The sequence below is a fragment of the Phoenix dactylifera genome, chromosome 2 (genome assembly GCF_009389715.1).
Source record: "Phoenix dactylifera cultivar Barhee BC4 chromosome 2, palm_55x_up_171113_PBpolish2nd_filt_p, whole genome shotgun sequence".
Classification (NCBI taxonomy): Eukaryota; Viridiplantae; Streptophyta; class Magnoliopsida; order Arecales; family Arecaceae; genus Phoenix; species Phoenix dactylifera.
Window position 1 is genome coordinate 15,206,027 of NC_052393.1, and position 26,924 is coordinate 15,232,950.

General features: G+C 36.7%; 1 protein-coding gene across 1 annotated transcript in view; it reads right to left on the reverse strand.

The window, feature by feature from the left end:
* The window catches only part of LOC103722186 (protein MICRORCHIDIA 2-like), a 41,104-nt gene that overhangs the window by 9,304 nt on the left and 4,876 nt on the right, over positions 1-26,924 (reverse strand). The window contains 14 exon segments of the mRNA XM_008812654.4: positions 3,151-3,262; positions 3,345-3,396; positions 8,229-8,252; positions 8,254-8,322; positions 9,724-9,764; positions 9,767-9,845; positions 9,847-9,873; positions 9,960-10,061; positions 13,023-13,121; positions 17,661-17,789; positions 17,881-17,959; positions 20,908-20,983; positions 26,538-26,627; positions 26,728-26,806. Coding sequence (XP_008810876.2) covers positions 3,151-3,262; positions 3,345-3,396; positions 8,229-8,252; positions 8,254-8,322; positions 9,724-9,764; positions 9,767-9,845; positions 9,847-9,873; positions 9,960-10,061; positions 13,023-13,121; positions 17,661-17,789; positions 17,881-17,959; positions 20,908-20,983; positions 26,538-26,627; positions 26,728-26,806 — 1,058 coding nt within the window.

Genomic DNA, 26,924 nt, shown 5'->3' on the forward strand with positions numbered 1-26,924 from the left:
AGTCAATTATGTACATAATACATACTACACAAATATGTGCACATGCATGCAACTATGCAAGCATATTTACATGCATGCATGCCATATATGTGTGTGAACATGTGCATCCACACGGGCACACAAACAGACAGACAACAGTTCCACCAATCTCATTCCTAGAAACTTTCACCACATCTCTGTGGAGAAAGTTTCAAAACATATAAGCATTGGCATAGCTATGTAAATATCAAGGTACGCGGTACCGACTGTATCGACGTACCGGTGGGCATCGGTACCGGTACGGTACCGAACCAAACCTAGCTGAACCGGTACTGTACCGATGGGGCTAAAAGCCAAAAAAAATTTGGAGCCGGTACGGACTGGTCGTTTTGGTCCGGTACCGGATCGCTACGGGCCGGTACCGGATCGGTACGGGCCGGTACGCATCGGTACGGGCCGGTACGCATCGGTACCAGTCGGTACAGGCCGGTACGTATCGGTATCGGTCGGTACGGTTCGATACTGAAATATGTAGCTGTACCGTACCGGTAGGATCCGGTACCGGTATGTACCGGCCGGTACCAACCCGTACCGATCGGTATGGCAGACCATGGTAAATATCATGAGTCAATTGAACACATAACACTGTTCAAACGCCTAAGGATAAGAGGCATTTATTTCCGTTTAATTATTCTGACTACCTTGTCTTGCTTAAACTCACTTCACATAAGCAGGTTCGGTCATCATTGTGTCCACAACATGGTACTTTTTGCGATTCAAAAGCAAAATAAGATATAAATGCTTATCATCATCTTCCTTAAAGCATGATCACACATTGGAAAATTGAGCATTCCATTGTTACCATCTTGCTCTGCATAGATGATATTTCATTACTGTAGGATGGCCATTCTCAAGCTCAGCACCATGTATAGAATAGAATCAAGTATATATTTCCATCCATTAACTGCCACCACTAATCTGTAAAATTATCTATTTGAGAACTACTCCCGAACACTTATAATCAAGGTATATATTTCCATCCATTGACTGCCACTAGTAATCTGTAAAATTATTTATTTGAGAACTACTCCCGAACACTTATAATCAAGATCAGCGGAACCGTCCCGAACTGGGTGGTTCCGGCCATTCTGAGTTATACCGGTGGCTCACCGGTACGGTTCCAGCAATAGAAACGAGACCCGTTGCCAGAGCCGGAGAAAGAGAATGAAAGAGAGAGCGAGCAGGGAAGGGAGGGAAAAGGAGAGGTCGGGACGTCAGCGGAGGGCTGACGGAGGCTGCGGCAAGCGAGGCCACGGCTGGAGGAGAAGAAGGAAAGAGAGAACGAGCGGGGGAGGGAGGGACGCCGGCGTAGGCAGCAGCCTCCGCCGGCCTCCCTCCCTCTCTCCCCCTTCTCTCTCTCTCTCTTTTTCTCTCTCGCATGGTATCGTGCCCTCAGTCGGTACAGGCCCGCCACGGCCCGTACTAACTCGTGCCGCCGAAGAACCGGTACTAGTTCGTCAGACCTTGCTTATAATAAAGCAATTTTATGAGTTAATACATTTAAATTATCCCTAAAATAGTATTGTAGCAAAACCTAGCAAGTGAACTTAGGATATAAAAAGAATGTTCAAAAAAATTTGAACATATAGTGGTGCATATGGGTAGGGTTGGTTATACAACTCAAGGTGCAGCTAGTAGGCAATATGACCAGCTTGACCATGCCAAGCTTGGCAGGAGCCAATGGATTCATAGGTGAAGACATGTTTCTACATTTGTAATTGAATAATTCTAGCACGTTTTCTTATTATTAAGTCCTATTTCGAGTATAATTTCGTACTGAATTTAATGCATGGATTAGGGTTAAGGATCAAATCCTATATATGCTGTAATATATTGTATGAAGGTGGCCTTTTCACATATTAATAAAATTTTTTAGAGAAAACCTGGTCTGCCGTACTGGTCAGTACGGATCGGTACCGGCCGGTACATATCGGTACCGGATCCTACCGGTACGGTGCAGCTACATATTTCGGTACCGAATCGTACCGACCGATACCAATGCATACCGGCCTGTACCGATCCGATACCGATGCGTACCGACGCGTACCGATCCGGTACCGAACCGAACCGACCAGTCCGTACCAACTCCAAATTTTTTTGGCTTTTAGCCCCATCGGTACAGTACTAGTTCGGCTCGGTTTGGTTCGGTACCGTACCGATACCGATGCCCACCGGTACATCGGTACAGTCGGTACCCGCGTACCTTGACCCCCTTCACCAAATGATAGGTTCTTTAATCCAGTTTGCTTCAATTTGTGTGGTAATCTTTGAAGTCTAATCCCAGCAATCAAATTACTCTTCATCCTTCTCCCAGCATCAATTGGTTTGAATTAGAGGCTAAACTAAGAAACCGACCCAATATCCATTCTCGATCTTTGGAACCAGAACCAAACTAATGAATGTTGGAAGTTGGAACCAACCCAACCGAATCCGATCAAAATCAGGTTTCTTTGGGTTGATTCTCAGGTTATCCTTTAAAAAAAAGGAAAAAAAAAAAGCAAATAAATTCCATATCCATCAAGATAACTGCAAACTTGTCTTACAAATACCAAAAAGATGAGAGAACCTACAAAGTTATTTAGCAAAGGAGAAAAAAGAGTGATTGACCATCATTCAAATGTTTAGTACAAGCATGAGCAAATGTTGAGTTAAACATAATACTGTAGTTGTATACAATATATATTAGCATATATTTTCTATATATGATACATATAATACATGTTTGGATCAGTTTGGACGGGATTGGGTTACCGACCACCTAATCCAGATACGAACTGATCTAATCAGGTTTTGAAATCTTGGAAGCGGAACCAGCCCAATCCTCTTTTAGAACGCAAACCAAACCGACCCAAATCACCCAGCAATGTCGATTCAGTTTGGTTCTTACGTTGACCCAAAACCATGTGCACCCAAAAGAACATGCATCAAAAGGGCTTCAACAAGGTAAACATACAGCAGATAACAGAAATGAAAGAATTAAAACTAAAGAATTTAAACCATGGCACATAAAACTCTTTCTTCCTTGTATCATCTTTGATGTGTAAAAAAATGGCTATCAAATATACAAGAACATGTGCCCCAAATAATATTAACATATTCGAAAAATATTACCAGTAATCAAGGACTATTTGCCTAAGCTTTGTTTCCAATCTAATAAATAATGGTGTCCTTTCAAAGTCTTGTTTGTCATGAGCAGGCTCGATAAAATTTGCCTCAAGAACTCCTGCATGTTGATCAACATGCGACAGATTTTAAATAGATCATATAAAATCCTTGAAAAGGAAATACTTTTATTAAATGCATACCAACAACACTTCTTCCTCGACTAGAACCTTCCTGAACCACCTTCCAGAATGGCTGCAGATATTATTAAAGAAAAGAGATACAACTTGGTTATCATATGCTAAAACTCTCAGATTTCATTAACTTGATTTGAAATGTAAATCATGCATAAGTAACCAGCTAAGAAAGAGTATAAGGGACAAGATTGCATATTTTCTTATAATGTCCGCCATTACATAGAATTACTATGTGTCACACATGGCACTTGGATCTTAGTTGACCTAGTTAATAAAGTATCTAAGCTACATAAAAACCTGATGGAGGCAAAACAATGGGAAAGCTCATTTGTTGTGGATGTGGCAACAACAAGTGCTTCAATATAGAAGAATCTAACGCAAGACCAATAAATCAGATACAGGACACATCTGTATAATAAAGATCTGTGTATGAATAGATTTATGTATGTAATGAACAGTCAATTGGACCAATTGCTTATAATTTGTAAAACTGATAGAAGCTTTTCGAAGTGTTCCATTGTAAAAAAAAAAAAATTAAACTAATTGATGTCCTATTATCTCTCTAGACCTGTATAGATAATATATGGAGTTTGGTGTCCACCATGCTCTCGTGCTAATCTCTTTGATTTGGCCATCACAACTAGCTATTGGTTGGTTTTGACTTTCTGGTTCATCACATTGATAAACTTGTGATTTATTGTTTCACATCACAAGTCATGACTAGTGGTCACTTTTCCAGTGGACCATTACACACTATGGCTTTACAACTCATATAGTTTATCGTTCAATCATTTGTCAAGCTTCTGATTCAGTCTTAAATGCAGAATGGGTCTTACTTGCCTGAAGTAGGAGCATGTAGGGGAGATGAAGGTGCGGAGTATCAGATCTCTCATAAATATTTAGAATAGGGAGCAAGTTTCCAAGAGAACTTGCAGCAGATGCAGCACCCTTGATAGAATATACTTGCTACTAAGGCATATGTCAATCATATATCAGTATTCTTCCACTCAAAGGATCAGTTATTAGACTATATGCGTTTCTCATTTTAATCATTCATTGCAGAATCATTGAATTTTCTTAGCAACATGCATATTTCACTCCCTTGCAAAAATGTTATCTGTCATCCTTATTGATTAAAAACTAACATTCTTTCTTCCACGAGTGCACCACCAATCCTCTCCATGTCCACACCAGATGACATATTTTTAGCTAAACACATCACACATGCTCACGCATACTTCTCAACAGCAATAGTGCTATCATTCACTCATCTTCCTCAAGGTATCATATGCTGATATTTCTTAGCTGTCATAATATATAGTCAAATTGGAGATCAACCACGACCACCCTGCATAAACCAATTTCATTGCCCTATCCATCTGCTAAGTGCTAACACCTCTATTGTGATTTCTAAGATTGTTTTCAAGTTTCAACTAGTCAACTGGCTATTGGCATCTTTTACCCATGAACTGACTTTCCCAATGGTCTACCTTGTTGAGAGTCAACTTGCACAATTAACTCAATAGGCAGAATAAATGCCTCACTGTTATTGCAAGTATAGGCATGTCTTACACCGGTATTGCACTTAATCAACTTTCGTTCATCAGCTGCATAAGTGCTATAGAATGCAATTGGCCTCTAATCAAACCTATCATGACAACCACTTTTCTAGCCATATCTATATAATACTATAACTACCCTTTTCTCGGTCATCCAAAGATGATTTCATGGTGGTTCCATCGTCTATATGACATGCACTTCTAGCCAACATAAGCCTAACCTTCCCAAATCACCTGGTTCAAGATGGTTCCGGTATTTTGAAATGGTATAGGAGAACTGGGCCAGACTGACCAATTCCACCCGATTTCAAGTAACATTGGCCTAGTTCACCATGCTAAACTGACCAACCTCTTATAAATTGTCTCCCTCCTTTCCATCAATTCTAAATCCTAACCCTCCAAGCCTTTCTCTCTACTGATCCTCTCATCTTTCGACGATGATGCCAAGCTCTCCCATCTGATTCGATGACAATGATGACCTTCTCTTCCTGATGCCGCTCTCCTCTCTTCTCACGCGTGCTCTCTCTCGCTCTCTCTCAATGCTCTCTTTCACACCCCCAAAGCTCGCTCTCTCAATGTTTTCTCTCTCAACCCCAATGTTCTCTCTCTCACCCCCAACGTTCTCTCTCATGCTCTTCATCTCATCTTCTTTCTCCTTCTCTCTTTTTCTCCCTGAGCTAGGCTTTTGTTGTATCACCTATCACCTCCTGTTCTGCAACAGAAAACGACGCAAGGTTAGTGGCAACGCAAGGTTAGTGGTTCATTTCCTTGTTTCGATAATAATTAGTGCAGAAACTGGAATTTTGGGATGTTTGGAAATTTTAGAAGAAATTTTTTTTGGAATTTGGTCAATTTTAGAATGATTTTGAAATATTTGTGTAGCTCTAATTTGATATATGTATGATTTGGGGATAATTAGGTCCAGAGAAGTCCTACCAAAGTGATCTAGTTGACATCTGTGGGATAAGTAACACCCACACTTTATAATAACAGATTAAGATTACCTATGCAAATTGATATCATGATTCCAGAATAAATTGCATCTGAAATTTTGTAATTATGTGGAAATTGATTTATCATTTGCACATCTGCAAATCAACTATATGATTGAATCATTATTATAGATCAAGCATGTAAAACTAAGTTGTTGCATGTTTAAGTGTAAAAATTTGAAGTGGCATGGTAAAAGAAAAGAAAACTTGGCTTATATATGTATGTATACGTATCACCTAACTCACAACCCGACTATGAGATGAGACCGGACATGATTATGCGTAAAAATGCGGGTCCACGAGTAAAATCGTCGTGATGCCTGAGCCGTAAGGTTAAAAATGCAGGTCCACGAGTAAAATCGTGGTGATATAATTTGGTCGTAGCTCACGCTGTAGAGTAAAATGAACTGGATATTCAGGTTATGTGTACAGGTATGTGTACAAGTATATGACTGTAAGCCTGATATAATCATTAGACTTCAACAATCTATCTTATTCTGATTCCAAGTATCGATTCATTATGTGTACATCAAAAATGAAGGATGAAATTGTATCACTTTAATATGAGAATATTATTGAAATAAATTATCATGAAGTTACATGTCCAAATGTACTATGATTTATATGTTTTAATTGAACCGAATCATGTTAATTTTACTTGATCAAATTTTAATTTTTCTTGATGCAATTCTATAAGTAGATTTGTTACTTGCTGGGCCATGAAGCTCATAATCTTCACTTATGTTTTTGACCCAGAGACCGAGAAATTGGGAAGGCATTGGCATTTTGGGGAAGTGTAATTAGACACAAGGCCATCTTGCTACTAATTAGTAGGCTTGATTTTGACAAGTGATGTATATTAAAATGTGGCTTAGAATTATGTATAAATACTTCAATACTAAAAGTTTGAGCTGTAAAATTGAAAACAGATCTCTGTTTATAACTTAGGGTAGTGGATATGATTGTGTGATATTCCAGTTTAATAGCCTAGTTGTTTTGATATTACCACTACCTGCAGTTGAATTATGTGATTCCAAGTTAAATTGATTCACTAATAGGTGGATTACCTTATAGGCTCAACCCCAGTGAGTGTGCGGCGGGTATTCACACTCTCGTATCGTGAATCTGGAGTTGGGGGAGCGACAGTTTAACTCGTGCCAATCAAGGAAAGTCAAAAAAAGGAAAATAGGGAAATGAATCCTCACTTATGTCTTGCCTTAGAGGGCGAAAAAACAATAAGAAAGGAAAAGAAACGGAAAGAAAAATATGCATTCTCTACTCATGTGTTGCACATCTTAGACTCTTGCCAATGAAGAGAAAGAAACGTAAAAGAAAATAAAGAGCAAATAGAGCAACCAGTTGAGCTTCGCATACCTTTCTCTTGGTTCCACCACCCTCTTCAAGTCTTCCTCCTACCTTCTTCAATCTCTCTCTCTCTCTCTCCTCTCTCTCTCTCTCTCTCACACACTCGTCCCCATTTTTGTTGTTTCCGGTCGAACAATAAAGCTGAATGGAGAAGATATTTTGAGGGCAAAATATCAAATTCGCCCTTCTATTTATTCAAAAACCAACTTTTCACATTTTCAAGTGCATTTACTATTTTAGAGTATACATGGCAAAATATGCAAGTGTGCATGTACACACACACATATATGGCCATATCCCTGTTTGCGAGCTTCTTAAGATTGTCGTGCTCGATACTTCAAGGACTTGGACACTTGACACCCATGTCCTGCCATGTGCCTGTCTAGTTAACATTGTATGGTTAACAATTAACATTATTTATAACCGGATTTTAACCATACCCATAACCACCCAGCATCAAGGTCCGCCATACCGGTACCAGTCGGCGTACCAGTGGCAGCCCGGACCGGTACGTACCAGTCCATACCGGTCCCGTATTCCACACTGATCTGGTACCGGCCGGGCCGGACCGGTACAGCAGACCATATCCAGCATTCTTTTGGCTATTTTTGGTCGACTTTATGGCACCTTATTCAGCAAGAATTCCTATTTAGAGCTACCTTTCATGTCTATAAATGGATTGTCATATAAAGTTTGTGCAAGGTACCCATGTGTACTAGAATTGTAAAATATTCAAATTATGGGAGTCTTGTTAATATATATTTACCCTAAACCCTGATAATATATTGTATGAAACCATGACTTCGTTTCAACAAGAACTAGCAAGTTAGATCTCCAAAATTCTAAAGGACTTCCAATAAATTAAATGTGCATACAAACATTTATATTTAATTGAAAATACAAGAAAACAACAAAAGCAAAAAAAGAACATGAATAATACATAAAATTCCTAGCAACATGTTATACAACTATACCATGATAAGACGGTTTTTATGATAGGACATTTAAGCCAAAAATGCCTAGAACTGGTGCCTCCTTCGCAAAGCCAATGGTAGTTCGCACCACCACCTACGTTGCCAACAATATTAATGTCTTAGCATTCAAAAATAATATAAAGATAATACACATGTATCTATGATAATATAAGTCAAGCAAAGAGGTTGACAAGGTAGAGATGAGAGACAGAGGGTAGGGTGGGAGAAGCTGGAACTTTCATATGTAAAAAGACATGCAAAAGAAAGGCATGGCTTAAGAACAAACATAAATGATGAAGTTTTCTACACAATTTCATGAATCGTTCACCATAATCGTTGTTACCAACTCGTCTAATGTTATTAAAGACTCTTGAAAAAAAAAAGACCTTCTCCATGCACAGACGACCTCAAAAATCTTCATTCCACACACCCACTTCCTAATCACTTTTATCCTTGATTGATGCAAATCATATTACTAATGCTGTGCCATTTGCACACCCATAGACACACAATAAAACCACAACAAGCCTACATAGGATTTGTAATTGGTACTTTTTAAAACAAATTCTTTTGTGTTTAAATGGATGTAATGTACTAATAAGCAATTTCCCTCTTTCAAGCGTTGTAAAATCCTGAGAGAAGTTTAAAACAAATTCCCTGTCAATAAGAACTTAATGCGATGCACTACTCGCAGTTCGGAGACTTCTAAATGTAAACACCATCATATAAAATATAACGACCCAAATCAGAGAAATAATACATTCTATAATTGCCCTGTGACTCTACATATGGATAAGGAAATGAAGTAGGCACAGAAATCCAATTAACAGACAAATGATACAAATAAAGAGGAATACATATTGCCCTCGACATTCCGATTCTATGTCAATATAGCAAATCCCAAGGACGGTCATAGACATCATCTCCATTTGGGACTGACTCTTAGAATCAGGTGCAGGTGCGGGAGCAAATGCAGGTGTGCAAGTGCGAGGAACCTGCTGTTTTAGAACACTTCTAGTGGCGAAAGCGCTTAGGAATCAGGTGTGAGTTTATGATTCCATGAAGATTCCAAAGCGGATGCAGTTGAAGATTCTGGCAACTAAGGAGCAGCTTGACACAATATCATAAGTATTTTCCCACTCTATAATAATCTTAAGAAGTCATGTGCTCATGTTATTTTGGTATGCATTTTGTCTATCTTGTAGCAACATGGTGTATCTTTCAATGCAAGTATGGGCTAATATTCCTGCATAAAATATCTAATTTCACCAGCTCCTAACTTAAAAGGCATGAGACACAACTGTCAACCCTAGAATGAAATATGCAAATGCCATGCTAACGTCTGTGAAAGCCATATTTCCAAGATAGTTCTACTTTAATCCAAATGTTGAAGCTCCAAGACAAATTTGGAAATGAAATACTTTGTAACAATGAAAATAAAAGTAGAATATAGATGGAAATAACAAGAAATAAATCATAACTTTCTTATACTTACATCTGGTGAATACACTGCAACTTGAGGTTTGTAAGTCACTGTTTCTTAAATTTCAACTCATCTGCAATGTTTAATTGCTCCACAGGTTTTCCTCTCAATACAATTTGGAAGTTTGAGAATTTTTCTGAGATAGAGAATGGAAGCATATGCCTGCAAAAATGCAACTAACACAAATAATATATAGCCACATATATGGGAAGACATGCCAGATAACATGGAAAAAGAAATCAAACCACCCGCAAAGAATATCTGAGGGTATAAGAAATATGCGATTGCACTATTTCTTTATGAAAATTTGAAAAGCCTCCACTGGTGGCTTGATCTCTCAGTAATATATCCTGCAATTAATAATGGAAACAGAGAAATATGGGGCATTATATGCTACACTGCCTCCTATAACATTTAGTGCCAATATACTTTCAATATGCATAAGCATATAATTATGCATGGCAGTTAATCTTTTGAATTTTCTTTTGTCGGTACAACTGGTATATATCAAGACACAATTTGAAAATCTATACACATCCTACATTATGAAGATGCACGATTTAGATAGCTAAAATGTGAAATGACCATGGGTCCATCACCTACTGCAAAAAATCTTATCTTTATCTAACATAGCAGAAAGCCAGAAACATAACTAGGGAAATGGTAAGCAATCCAGAAGTAGTATGCTTAAGCTGTTTGTTTATATTTATAATTTCCTCAACATAGAAAACAGAAAAACTAGTTTATATGAAGACATGTTTGACATCAAGAATCCATACACATCCTACATTATGAAGATACCCTACATAGACAACTAAAATGTGAAATTATCACTGATCCATCACGTACTGCAAAAAAAATTTATCTAACTTAGCAAAAACATAACTAGGGAAATGGTAAACACTCCAGGAGGAATCTGTTTCAGCTGTATGTTTAGACTTATAATTTCCTCAATACAGAAAGCAACAAAATGAAATAATTATTCTTTTGCAAAATAGATTACTGAAGGACTTATTAAATATTATATCCAATTATCAGAAAAAAAAAGCACATAGTATATCCAAATGGATCAGCATCTTGTACTTCCAAACCATCAATTTGAGCATTACCAAATCATTTGGCTCAGTTTATATTCTTATTTTTCTCTCCCAAATTTTCACAATCTTTTTATTGAATTATTTTCCCTTTACAACTGCTAGTCCCATTAGAATGTTATTATATCATGCAAATTCATGATCATTTGTATGTTAGACTTCTAAAAATATGCAGTTTCACGACCCTTGGGACTGGTTATGAGCAATGATCACTCATCTTGGGAAATGGTTAGAAATATGGTCTGTTGTACCGCCTCGTACTGCCTTATACAGCGTGTATCATACTACATTGGCAGAAAAACCGGTACAAAACACACCTTCAAGTCGGTACAAGCCCCGTACATCCATACCGAGGCATACTACTCCATACTAAGGTGTACCGAATATACTGCCCGTACCAAGATGTACCGACCTGTACCAAAACGTACCAAGGTGCGTACCGATCCGTACTGAGGCGTACCAAGATGAAAATTAAAATAAAAAAATGGTTGGGAGAGCTATTTCAGCACAGAAGTGTACCGTATCGTATCATACCGAACCGATTAAAGGTACCGATAGAGTACCCGAGATTGCGGACCTTGGGTAGAAACGTAGAATGATTGTTGATATGGATTGGTCAAAAAAAATCATGTTAATTTGTTCAAAACATGTTCGTTCCCAATAGGAAGTGATTAAGCATAGCCTAGGTGCAATTATTACAAGAATATATGCACATCCCAGAGAGTCAGTAATATATCCTCCAGCAATCTTATGTCTTTTGCCATCTCAGTCTGTGTATAACTGCCAACTGTTAGCACAACATGTACCCTACTTATATGCCATACCATGCTAGCTTTGATTCGCACAAGGCATAACATACAGTAGTTAAACCTAAAAAGCATAAGGTCACATGAATAGGATGTCCAATTCAGCATCTTAAAGTAGCATAGGCTGATCTGATCTGTATCATGCTTCAACTTTTACGAATTCTGACAAAGAAAATTACTTGAACTCCTGAAGAACTAGATCCAAAGGTTGAATATTTATTGCTAGACATAGTCATTTATGAAATATTTATTGCTAGTCATAGTCATTTATCACTATCTTCTTGGGCAAAAGTCTATGTAACAAGTGTAAGCAAGGGTAAGTTGTGAATAGTATGACATTCTAGCTAATTTAATCAAGCAGGCAACCCTTGTTTAAATCCCACAACCAAGAATCTTCTATAACCACACCTAATCTAAACTCCCATTTTGATTTCCACCAAAAGAAACTCCATTTTGAATTAAATTTATACAATCAAATTTCTACAGTATTTTCTACCCATTCAAAACTAGTTTGCCAAATTTATCATGTTATTGACATAAACTGACAGCAAATATGATTTATTCAATACAATAGTTCTATTCTTTCCTGAGTTCTTCTAAGGCATCCCTATGTTCTCATTATATTGCAAGATCCCCTATCTCACACTGAATCTGCACTTTTTTCTGTTGCTTTGCCCCAATTGTTCAAAGGATGTGCATGATTTTCTCTTCACAATCCACAGTGAGGGAATGGCTCGCATGTATTATGGACAACTCTTAATCCAGTAATTACTTTTTCCCTTGGCCGTGCTTTCACAGGGCAAAAGTATAAGTAGCTGCTTTAAAGAAACAAAATATGACAAAAAAAAAAATACAAAACACTAATATCTCAATTTGCAGCCCATGTGAATGTGATGTTTTCATTCAAAGAAAAGAGTGAGAGTCAATAAAATGGAATTGTGAATGATTCCAAGGAAAAAATGAACAAATAGTACTAAATCAAATCAATCCAAAGCAAATTGCACAAAAAACAGAAGGAATTGCATAGACAAATTCTGCATTTCTATGGTGCAAGCCAATGCCAATATTTGATGGTGTGATGGTAGTGGTGGGTGATGGTGATGACGGTGTGATGATGATGGTGGTGGTCGTCGTGTTGGTGCCTGATGATGGTGTGCAGATGATGACACAATAGTGATGTGGTGGTGGAGAATGGTGATCGTGATGCTGATGATGATGATGATATTCTACCTCTACATATAGCATATAAAGTTGATGGAGCTTTTTCCAAAGGGAAAACAAAGGAGTAAATCACTACAATGCATACATAGGTTTCGTGATCAATGAATAGAAATATCTGATTAAGAAAAAATGTTTGAAGTACCATGTAATATTAGATGGATCACTAAATAAAACAATAAATAATAAATACCTCATCATTATCATCAAAGTCCAGCTCCAAAAGGCCGTCATCATTCATCCATAGATTATATATCAAAACTTTGGTTCCATGAGACCCAAGATCCTCAAACTGATTTATCCAAAAAATAAATAAAATAAATTTATGATATACAATTAAGACAAAGTATTTTATTTATATTAGAATTTTATACAATGACGGAAAAAACATAAATGATTGACTAACTCGTCTCGTATTTATTAAAAAAAGAAATCATGTAAATAAGAGTACAAGACTAAGATACACAAGGACAAAGCATAACAATGAGAATAAGACAACACATATTAAAGAATTCAGCATTATACCTTAGTTCGATTCAAGGACAGGAATTTAATATGGAAAAGTAAGAAATAACTCCTAAACAGATGGGAAGACATAAGAAGAAATTCAAGATTATTCATTGAAAACATTAATTATAATCACAAATGTTTTAAGCTAGGCCGAGCAGTACTAGTATGAAAGCTTAAATGTACCAAAACAGCTGAATTCATTATGTCCTTCGGACAAGTTTTAGAATATAGAATATACAGACAAAAAACATGAAAAATTGGCAATAAAGAAAAAAGGAGCAAGTGGCTAAAACATACATAGGAAAGAGCACACATAGAGAATAGTTATTTGTTAGAAACTTGGATGAACAATGGAGTGAATAGCCAAAAGCAGTTATGATCCAAGCATGTGATTCCTTTAATGCAAGCATATAGAGAGAATGCAGCTACAATGAGAAATGATACAGCCCTCACAAGACAATGAACATTTGATGCAAACTAAAGACTTACAGTAGATGCCATATTAGTGGACAAGATTAAGGCTTTGATCAGTGTTCTTAAACTGGTAGCAAGAAAAAGCAATCCAATTAACAACACAAAATAGAGTACCTATGCCCGATATAATTGTCACATTGATTTAGCTATTAGTCACAATTGGAAAATTTTTGCCTATTTAGACCTCATATACAACCAGGATTTGAATTTTCAAGCTTTCTCCTCTTTATAGAAACCCTTAACAATATACTGACGCTCCTCTTTCGCCAACTTAAACAAGGCCTGTTTAGAACTTTTCTGGCACACACCAAAACTATAAAGTTGTCTCCTCTTTAAAATTTCCCAATATCTGTGTGGGTATGACTAGTGCGCTATACCTTACACACTTTTTTTCCCAATTTCTGACACTCGGATTGATAAGCCAATCACATGAGCACCCTTGTCTTTCATGCCCCAAAGCCTACATGCTCAGCATGAGGCATACCACTAGCCTTACGTTTCCTTAAACTCTCAGGCTCTAAGCAGCAATCACATAGTATGCCATTCTATTTGGGACATCCCTGATCTAGCGTGCTAACCTCTTTTATTATTGGAAATATAGTGATCAATGGACCGATAAGTTGTTTAACAAGTGTCATCCATGTTTAAGTCATTTCAATGTCATTTGGAACTGTTGCATTTGTCCCGTAAAATCTGCGTAGACATATTATCCTGGTAGCCTACATGTTAAGACACAGTATATATCAAATTCTTGTATTACAGATATTTTAAATTGGTCTAGAATCAGATTCTTTTAATGGCAACTACATCAAGGCTCTCACACAAAGTCCCCAATAATTAGAGGTGAATTTTTGTTGCTTACGGAACATGGTTAAGGAGGGAGGCTTTGCAATGCTTATGGAATGTATATATCCTATTTTCCCTTGAGGTTTCAATGAGGAAGTGTGATGGACTATAGATTGTATCCATGGTATTGTATGCATAAAACACAAACACTTATTTTCTCAGAGCAATTAGAAGAAAACATGCACCTCATCATGTTATCATTCTTGAATCTTGATGCTAAAATGTCCTAAGTTCCAATTAGATATAGCAATTAAACAATCTCAAAGTTCATGATTAATATTTATGGGTACTTTTGAGGTCTATGAACCCATCACCAAGTACTAGCATTCCATCTTCTGCATACTCTCGACTAACAATTGAAAAACTGCACACCAGCTGATACAAATAATACATGCCAGAAATCAATAAATGGGACTACGGTATGCCATGGCTTTAGCAAATTGGTGCCGAAATTGCCATATATTCAGTAGTCGAGCTAAGATTTTACTCTTCATGGGGCAATTGTATCAACTAACCAGTCAATGTGTGTATAGTCCACAAAATTGTTGGCAACCAACTAGCAAAAATTTTGTTATAAATTAGATATATGCTAATTTGACATAGTTTCGAAGTGTGGAAGTAGTATTTATGTAGTCAAGGTTTTAAGTCTCATATCAGAACCATAGTGTCCAGAGCAAAATTCTGAGGCACAGAAGGGCAGGGCTTGGGAGTAGGGAGGAGGGGTTGCCCCTCTTGGCTCCACTAGTGCCTATATTACACCATATAGGAGGTGTGCCGACCAATATCTTGTTATATCAAGGTGCATCAACCCAAATATTCTTGATACATTTTTCATTGCTCAATTTATACTATAGCGTGTTGCCTTCATACCCACCTTTTATCAAGATATTACCATATTGCCCCCCCATAGTACCCTATTTCAAGATACTCAATATACCGGTCAATGACAAACACAGATCCATACCTCAACTTTCAAATCCTTCCTTGCAATCACTAAAAGCCATAATCATAACCATCCAACCAAGGTTTTAAAATGCCATGGGACATGGCCATCAGTTTTTCGCATGGAACGGGATGAACCGAGTACCAACAATCAAGATGATGGATGGTCCCATCCCATCCCGATCTATTTTCCAACTCATCTCGTCCCAACACTCAGGACATGGGAACACACCTTTCCGTCTTGCCAATATTTTAAAACCTTGACCAAACTTATTCAAACTATATGGGGTTGGCTTTATAGCCCTCGTGCGCAAGGTATTCCTATATAGGGCCATCTCCTGAATGTATTCTAGGATAATATATAATCAAAAAGGAACATAATTGTGAAAATACAAGTTACACATTTACTGATAGGTTGTGATTAAGTCAAAAGAAGCTCTTCTTAATTATATATAAGATGTGTTCGTCGTACAAAAATTGAACTATTAAATAACCGTGTAATTCACGTAAGGTAATTTTATCCGTGTGCAATACACCCATTTTTGCTCTTGCCAAGTCACATACTTGGATATGTACCTTATTCCAACTCTCGTTTCCATCACCATGCAACATTGACCCATTGTCTAAAAACATAACCAACCTTCATGCCTGCATCCATCAAATTACTAATATTATTCCACAACCCCATTCACTTTTTAATAAATTGATCTAGCATCTAATCAGTAACTTTAAGGTAATTACTAGACATCATCTCATACTCTTATTTTCATCATTCTTTTACCATCTCGTAAGCTCCCTCTTGGTTGGCATATGGCAACCCCATTTTACCACATTACATAACTTAAAACAGAGAGTTTGAATCATGACCAAGTCTATGCTCCCTACAATTTCTACTTTCTAGTTTGTTGTACTTTCCTCGAGCACAACCTAAGTGCAACAAGTTCAGAATCTAGCACCAAGCTAATTTTATTTCAAAAGGTCATGAACAATAAAACCTACCAGAATAATCAAGTTTGGTCGCATACCAATACATCTGCAAGACTGCAACTTCCATTAACGATTAAACCATGAGCTCAGGTTGTATATAGAGAATGTCTACAAAGTCTATGAAGATAAATAAGCAAAATAACTCAATTCCTTCAAAATTGACAATAAGTACCTCAAACATGATGTTGATATCTACGTAAGCATTATGCTTGATGGCGTAGGAATTACCAATGCATGGAGGGAAGGTGGAATAAGGATACATATACATACTAACAGAATTTATTCCATTTGTTCCATTACAAAGTGCATGTCTTTTCCATTATGTTACTTATTTTTCCCAAGATATCATAGTTATTTTATAAGATGATATGACATAAAGGGTGTATACCAGCAATTTTATACAAATATATATTACCTTAATAAAAATAATATCATTGTAAAAACAATAGTTAAGTTTAAATTTTGAGTTAAATTTAAGAAAAAAATACAATTTAAGGAGATTAGGCGGAGTCGATTAGACCTTTAGGACTATTTCAAGAAAACCTTTGAAGATTGGTTAAGTGAGGAAAATAGTATTCTAAAGTGAGCTAAAACTTTAACTAATAAAATGGCCTTTTTTACTGGGTGATATTGGATAATCTCCCATAAAGGATTTGATTGGATTCCCCTGCTAAGAATATGCAAGAATAACTCTGATGGGATCATAAATATAAAATATACATAATATATGATAAGAAGGTAACTCTGTTAGTTACTTCCAAATAAAGCCTATTACAGAATCTTCTAAAAAAAAACTCGGACATGTCCATCTTTAGATTATTATAGTGTTTAGATACATTGATATCAAAATTAATGAGACAAACCAAAGGCAGCAACATCATCAACCAATTGGACAAACAGATATTTAGAAAAAAGGCATGATAAGATGGAAGAAATAAAGAAATAAAATATGCAAGAAATAAATCCGATAGGAACAAAGAAAACAAGCATGACATAACAACTTTATACTGATGCATATAATTAATACAATTCAACGGAAGTAAAGCTAAAATAGGAAAAAGGAATATAAAACCTGTAGCAGAAGTTCCTCCTTTGAAGAAAAGGGAGACCAATCAAGAATTATTTTCAAGCTATTTTCCCAATCATCTAGTGAACTGTATATAACCGGTACTATTTGGTCTTTAATAATTTGAAAATCAAGCTGCAATAACAGACCAAAATAGGTTTGATATTTGGGGCAAGATACGTGTAGAATAAAACATGGGTGAATGGAATCATGTTAAACATGTTACCATTGGGACAATTATGTCATCCTTCATTGTTCTTCTTAAAAATGTATATGACAGCAGACCAATACTCATTGTAACATGGCTAGAAAGAACCAAAAAAGGGAGTCAGAAATATGATAATGACAAAGATAAAATTTACATCAACAAGATTAGAAGTTCCCCCAAGCATAACAGGATAACAGAATGCAGTCAACTAACAACAGAATGTAAAGTAAAATAATAGAAACTACAACCATTAATGATACAGACTTTAGTAAATCAAATAAAAATTGATGCAGCAATATATTCAACTGTATCTATCAAAGAGAATCCAGAGCTGATTTCCTCGACATCTTGGTGATCTAGAAGGAATATAACTACATCCAAGAGGTAGTAGATCAACTCCACCACAAAGAACATTGGCAAAAAGTAAAGAAAATAGAGGAACAAGAATCAAAACTTCTTCCAATTTTTAGAAATGACCTTACTTTGTACAGACTCCTCTTTTCATAGACATTGAAAGATGTAGACGAAGTCCAGTCAGCTAATTTAATTGAACAAATCACAGCCCTAAACCAGACTTATGACCAAAGGAACCGAAAACGACATTAATGTCCCAGTCCTATTTTACACAGTTTTTGAAAAACCTGGTTAACTTGCCCAATTGAATCGCTCAACCCGCTAGTCATAGTGGATCTGTTTGGGTGAAAACCTGTTTCTAATAAAACAACTTGAACTGCTTTTAAAATGCTAACCTGGAAAGTTCAACCATCAAGTCCATCCAGATCGAAATCCTTGAGACATATTTAATCAAAGATGGAGGGGACAAGTGATAAAACTTGATGGACTATAACCTAACCAACCTTACCACCACTTTCTACTCTCATCCCATATCCCCCTGACCCAGGTTTACCACCAGCCAGACCTGTTGGGGAGGCCCTTCCTCACCATTGAAGCCACCAATTTCAAAGAGAACGTTAGAACAGTACATATTGAAGCAAGGTTCGCCGTACCGGTACCAAACCCCGTACCGGTGCCGCACTAGTATAGGCGTACCGAGTGTCGGTGCGGTACGGTATATGGTACGCCAGGCATACCGACATTGGCGTACCGATACCGGTACCCATCGGTACGGGTACGGTACGTCCGGTGTCGACCGGTACCGACCGGTACAACATACCGTGCATTGAAGGCTTGTCACTGGTTGTGGCTAGATACCCTACCTTTCTTCTTCTAACGCTACTCCATCAGTGGTGGACCTGAGGGGAAGGATGCTAGCAAAAGTAATGATGGGCAAATCTGAGAGCAGGCTTCATTGACCTCAGTTTTTCTTCTCCATTGGTAGATCTAAAGGAAGCATGCAAGAAAGCCTATGCCAGCCAATTTGACAGGAGCCCTCGTTTCCTCTTTTATCCCCTACATTGAGGCAGTGAAGATGGAAAATATGGGGCATTTGGATCCATAAAGTGGCACCAGTTTTCCATAAATTTAGTTTAACTCAATCAATTTATCAATGATAGCAGTTCAAAGATTGCTGAACCGGTACCGGGTGCTGTACCGGTCGGCGCCCGGTCCGGTTCGGTACCGGTTCGGACCGAACCAAACTGGTACCGACCTGGTTGGCTTGGTTTGGCAATCCTTGGCCCGGTTCATGCATCCACACGTCGTATTTTTTATTTTTTTGGGAATTTTCTCTTTTTCGAACTTTTTTTATGAATTTAAGTCTAATTTGTTTTTTTTATTTTTTTTTGATTTTTTTAATGTTTTTTGATGTTTCTATGATCCCGATTAAAGGTAGATGATGTATCTTCTTGCTTTAAAATGATACAAATTATAAAATGAACAATATAAAATATCTTCAAATCAAGATACAATCAATTACATACTTTTAAAGCACTCTCGTATATCTAAAATCGGGTCAAGTAGCTAGCTATGCCTCTCGTAGATATCCGGATCATCGGCATAATAAGGAGGCAGATTAACCCACCCTTCTAACCAAGCAGCATTATAGTCTTGTATGCTCAACCCATGACGAACGCACGTCGGATTATAAGCACTCTCGAATATCTCGCTGAAGCTCTGGCTCCGAGAGGTGTCCTCTGTCTGATAATATGGCTGTGGAGGGGCCCATCTGAATATGCCAGCAGCAAAATCCGACCCGTGAGATGCTCCAAACTGCATAAGCAGCAAAATAGCGGCATCAATAATTGCCACAGCGCCCGCACTGTCGCCAAAATGGCCACAGCGCGCACTGTGGCAAAATTAACCGGACTTGGTGCGAACCTACAAGACCGAAACCCTTTTTCATGTACGAACCGACCCGATCAGAAACAAAGTTGGCTCGGTTTGGCCCCATTCGGGCGGTACGGCCCGGTTTGGCAATCCTTGTAGCAGTTTGACATAACCACAATATGTAAAAGGACCGGAAGACGTGTATAATAATAAAAAAAGAACACAAAAAAACTACGATTCCCTTTTTCTTATTTAGGGAATAAGTCTTCAAAAATTCATAACTATTTCCTCAACTCATAAACTGAGGAAGATATCCTATTATACCTAATATAAGACACAACAATACAAATTTCTTACACTACCATGCTTCTCAAAATACTGGAAGCCAAAAGATGTTCTAGCTTCTTAAAGCACCCTACATTTAACAATAAAGAGAGTGATGACTTAATTGTAATATGCACAAATAAATTTAACCTTTTGCCAGCTCAATAGAGCAAATATAGCGAGAATGGAAAACTTTCATGCCCTAATCATAGCTACCTTAACCAACATATTTTAACACAATTGTACAAAACATAACAAAACTATAAAAACAAGACTTTCTACGGGTATGCAAGCAAAAAACATTAACCAGGGATAGTATCAATAGGAATTAGTACAAAGTTACATTATGCACAAGTTCAACACATTTTACAAAACGCACCTGAAGATGAACAAAAATCAAAATCTTTCATGAATAACAAAAATTAGACTACAGCTTCAGCAATATTTGTAACCACAAAATAGGCACTGCAGCCAACTATCAAGCAAAAATCTTACCTTCCACGACATGCACGACTGAACACAATTGCATCAGCACCTAACCGCATAGTACTTGTCTTGAACCCATTACCATCTACATAATATAACATATAAGAGACAAAAATCATCTATTAAGCCATGTATGACAAAAATAACCTATGGTCTACGTCAAATATTTTTTTTTCAAATATAACAGAACACTGAATCATATATGGCTTTCAGTAAGATTCTATCAAAAAACAACTGCAAATTTAGCAAAAGAATTATCAAGATTTGCATCAAATAGATAATCATGCAATGTACATTTGTACTCCACATTTCGAAACTAGAAATCTAATTCACCAACAATTTTTATTTCAAAAATGAATATACACATGCATGCACGCAAGTATGTATACGACATGTTAGCATAAATATACATAAATATATATGAATACACATATGCATGTATGCATCTATACGTATGTACATATACATCTAAATACACATGAATATATATGTGCATATACACATATGTATATATATTAGTATGCATATGTGTATAACATAATATCTATATATATATAAAGAGAGAGAGAAAGAGCCTTGGTGCAAAATTGCATGATCAAGACCATCAAATCTTATAAGCATAGAAAATCATAATTATAATTCAATTCAGCATTAAGTAACTAAATGGACTAATTCTAGTCCATTTCTTTCAATTCAGCATTAAGTTACCTAATGACCAGTAGGCTGGCAGAGACATCTCAAAGCGAAAAAGGCGTTCAATGAGTAAGAAAAGTTCCTTGCATCAAAACAAGATGATCTACTGAGACAAGGAAGAGTTAGTCCCACTCATCCATTGTCAACCATATCAAGGGCTTTCATATAATTCCAACTCAAAAAACACATTCATCATCCACATTTCTGTATGTTTTGACAGTACAATGCAGGCAAAGATGCTTATTCATAAAGGAAATACATTAAACTAACCCATACATAAGTCATTTGGTTTTGGTTTTGCTATGCAGCCACGTGACAATTGGCTCAGCTGCTAAACTTTGTCAATGTAGTTAGTGTTGTACTAGTGCTATAACAGAGGCATAAGAGGGCGGAGTTACATAGCTCATGATATGGAATCCCAGAAGATCTCAAATTTTTTTAAGAAATGTCATATAATCTACCAATAATATTAACTAAACAACTAGCATAACTTTGATAACAACAAGAAACCATGAAATTAAAACACCTTAATGATCTTGACAATATAAGCTTTTCATGGAACGTCAAGGACCTCAGCCAAAAAAAATTTGGGTCCCTTCACCCTATATAAGCAACCAAGATCCCCCCCGGCACACAACTGATATGGGACTAAACATATGCCTACATAGGTCCTCACAGTCCCCCGATTAAGCCCCAGCATCTGTGCCAAGCTAAGGGTCCAAATGTGGAACTAAACACATGCCGGCACGAGTCCTCACACAATGTAACAACCCAACTTAGAACTAGAAAATAAACACTTACATCTATGTGTGTAACCCTTGAAATTGTGCAATGCGCTAAGTGTTGTTAAGCATTAATTTAGGTAACATACTTTGAAGACTAATTATAAGTCTTTGATCGAACTTTTGAGTTTTAGTATTATTTAGGTATAAAAGAATTTATGAACTCTAAGATTTGAGAAACACCTCAGTATTTGAAAGTTGAATTGTTGACTTAGAGCCAAAAATTGAGGTTTTGAACTAAAGTTGTGACACTAACTTTTTATTCTTGAGTGATTGAAATTTTTAAGTATTTTTAATAAATTTAAAAAGGGACACTTCCTTATATACGTGTCATGTCTTAAGTATTATAAATAGAAATGAAAAATAAAAGGAAAATGAGGACATTTACTTATTATTGAGCTACTCGTCTATCTTTAACTTCCTATCCCCTTAGTTATTGAGCTAGATCCATAACCCTACTGACCTATTTATTTGAGCCAAGGAAGTGACCCCTACTTAGACAACCAACTTTAGTAGGTCAAGTCAGCTAGACGGCCCCACCTTTCAAACCGACCCACTCAGGTGGTGGAGGAACCGACCTGTTCAAGTGGACCCCACTTTGAACCACCTCTCCTTTCTCCACGGACTTGGATTTAAGGTGGTTTGATTTTGGCTTTGAATCTTGTAATGAATTTTAAGTTCGTGCATGGTTTTTAAATACTCAACTACGTCATTTTCCAAACTCTCTAGTTTGCTATTTAAGTAACACTTTAGTCTTTGGAATCCAATGTAAAGCCTAGATCTTCTTTTGAATAAGTTAGTTTCCAACCTATCCAACAGAAATCAGGTTTTAAAAATTAAACCATAGACATTTTTCAAAGCTCAAGTTTATTCCATGTCTTCTGAATTTTGTATTAGTTTGAAGTTTGCATGTTTTTTCAAGGTTTTAAACCTGACAATCAGAGCTCTCTTTAGATATTTTGGATTTATTAACTGGCTTCGATTTTAGAGTTGGTTTAAAATTCAAAACTTACGATTTGTTACAGAAATTTTGGACCTATTCCTTCTTCGAAATTTGGTACGCTATATTAATATGAAGCTATGTTTTGGTTTTAATATGGGAATTATAAATGTTTAAGAAATTCCAAATTGGTATTTTCGGAAGATGGATATACGTGTTATGACTTGAAATTCCATTTCGTTTTTGACTCCTACATCAATTGTTCTCATAGGAGCATATTATACGTGTTTTGTAAGGCATTTACAAGGTCATAATAAAAGTGAAAGACTTATATGGTCATTTAGCTAGATGGTATATCAGCCTCATTCAAATTACTAGTGATTTCTTCATGCCACTGGCTAGGTGGTATATGCGGTCTCATTCAAATTATCAAGAAGGATTTATGTTGACTCTTGATCAACATGTGGACCTCGAGGATCTTATGTGGCCTAATCTACATTATCAAGGAGGAATTATGCGGCCTCATCCAAGTGAGCCTTCGCACTATGATAAGGCCGATCCATTGTGACATAGATGTCATAGGTTTGAAACAAGAAAATAGCCTCTCGGCATATGGGGTAAGGCTACATATGGGGTAAGGCTGCCTACATCTGACCCTCCTCCGACCCTAAAGCGGCAAGAACCTTGTGAACTAGGACGCCCTTTATCATGTTTAATGGATCATGAGATCGATAAGGATTCATATGGCCTCAACCAATTTAGTGATGAGGATTTTACATGGCCTCGTCTGCAGCAAGGATTTATGTGGCCTCGAGGTATAAATAAAATTGTATTAAAAAATATGAAACTATATGAAATATAAGAGTTCTTTTTTAAATATAAATGTGTTTTGGCCATTGATTATGAACAAACATTTGACTTGTGGATTTTGAGTAAATTATTTTGGACATTTTCTAAACTTGAGTTTGAACCTTTCATAACATCCTATTTTTATTCAAAATTTTGCTTTCAAGATTTCATAATATAATGATTTCAATGAATTTCCACTCTCGAGTTTTTTTTGGGAATATATGATCATGTATTTATTTTCAACTCATTTGCTTTCAAGTGAACCCAAAGTTTGCAGTATCAGCCAATACTAGGGGATACCTGACCGTACCGGTACTGAACTGCTATGTGATACAGAGAATGCACCAACACACTCGGTACACTAAACTGGCCTCCATATCGGGCATATCGATATTGTAATAAGATGGTACTGGTGCGGAATCCGATATCAAGATGGTAAACCTTGAACAAACCTTTTGGTCCTTTGCTCACGGTAGGAGTCTACGTAGTACGTACCATTTTTTTAAGAGTAAGTGAGAGATCTAGTGGACTTATTAAATAAAACAGGCTTAATATTTTGAAGTTCCCTTGTTGGACTTTGTGATTATGATGTGGCATCAACAATATCTCAATTTGTGTTTCTAGTAGCTTGTGTCTGTGCAGGTACAATATTGTGTTTTAGACTATTCAAATTTTGTAAGTAAGTTTTATCAAAGAGTTCTTAATTATAATAATTGATTTAGTAGAATTTAATTCAACTATATGGTTTCTTTTAAGGATGTTAAATATTTCAGTACGTTGATTAACTTTGATGGTTGTACCACGAGATTTGAATGTTTTCAATTTTTGAGTCGTGAAAACATCATGGCAACCTCGGGCCATGTCCCACGTGTGACTAGAAGAAACTACAGCATGGGCCCTTTAGGACTGACCACAAGCTAGTCATTTTTGTGATTATGTTTGAGCCTGAAGTTTCAGCCTAGCAAGGATGTCGGGGCTTAAAGAGAGGAGTGTCCTATGATTTATGCAGGCGTGCATTCAGTCTCACACGGTGGTATGCTGGAGAGACATTAGGTACTTATATAAGCCAAGAAACCCAAATAACACCTTCTAGTGAAACTTTAAAGTATAGTTGTTAAATTTCAGATCCTACCTCGCAAGTTAGAATTATCGTTAAGGTTAACATAAATCTTCGCTACACTTTCTTGATGCTTGAATACAATCCTCACCCCTCTCACTGCTGAGGCCTCCAAATATTTCAATTACACATGCCGAAACAATGTAACCAAGTTATCCACCAATTTGATTCCCATCTAGCACTAATCCTTCCTTTCTTATCCTCCTAGCTTTTGAGACACCATCTTGGTATTTTCATTACTACAACACTCTCTCATCAAGAAGCCTATATCAATTATTCAACATTCCCATATAGGTATCATAACTTAATCATGAAGCTTATCACTAAAAAAAATCCCTTTAGTCTCCAAAGCCAAGTGGCAAAGACACCAACCAGATGAACTGCTGCAATATATCCACCCTATCTAAAAATGCATCACGTTATCTCTTTAATTATCTTTTGCATATATGATCTCGTTATGGAATCTTTTGGCCAACAATTTTTTGGTGAACCACAATTTAATGCTTATTCCTACTAATAATTCATACTTCATACACAATGACCCTAATTCAATAAAGGTTTTTGCTAGAATACAAAGCCAATTTTTATCTCATCAACCATCACCAAAGCATCTGCAAACTATAAACAGAATGATACCTCATCATGAATATAAACAATCAATTCATCTATCGATGTGAAGCTGCAAAAGACAATTATAGGAAATTAAGAATAAATTAGGTCATATCATGAAATGAATGAACTTGAAGATGAAAAGTTAGCTCACAGTGGAAAAACTAATCCTTCATGGATCCAAGTTCTGAAAAAAATGGTGGGTCACTAGAACATATTAAGGTACTCAGTCCTAAGCCTCATCAAATTTTGTAATTTGAATACCTTCTGAAGTTTTCTTAAACTCATGGATATGGTGAAATTCATTAAGTAGCAGTACTTACAGGAAGGCCAATCTCCTCGAACTGATGTTAGTTTAAGTCTACAATGTGGTGTCAAAAATAATTAGTATAAACCCATAACCCACATTTACACAGCATTTATTAAAATCTATACAAAATTCATTTGCCGTGTTTGCAGAATTGTTGATACATATAGATTGAAGCATCACTTTCTTTCAAATGTAGAAAGAAATTAGTCCTCGATGCAAAAAATAACAGTACAAACAGTGCGGTATAAGTATTCAAAGAGTTAAGATAGAACAAGATGAAAAGAGCAAAGCATAAGAAGAAAGTCAAAGATATTGAAGTAAAAGCAAGTAGATATATACATTGTCCAATGGTGGTCTTTGACTTCTTGGATGAAAACCCCAGGCTCATGCACCGCCTTACACCTTCTGGATCCATCCCCCCTCCATCATCTGCAATGACACCTTGATTGTGTCAGTGAATTCGACAAATTACATGTTATCTGTCACTCACACAAAAAATATGTACAAATACTCTAGGGAGGTCAGATACCTTGAAAAAGCAACATAGGACTATTATCTTTCAAATTGTTTATCTTATCCACCTTCACAAACGTTGCACCATTGCAAATCTAAAAGGCCACATATAAAAATATGGTGGGTACTGAGCCACATCGGTAGGAATTGCAAGAACTTTCAGAGTAATGAAATTCTTCAAAACATATCACCAGGAAGCAAAACAAATGAAAC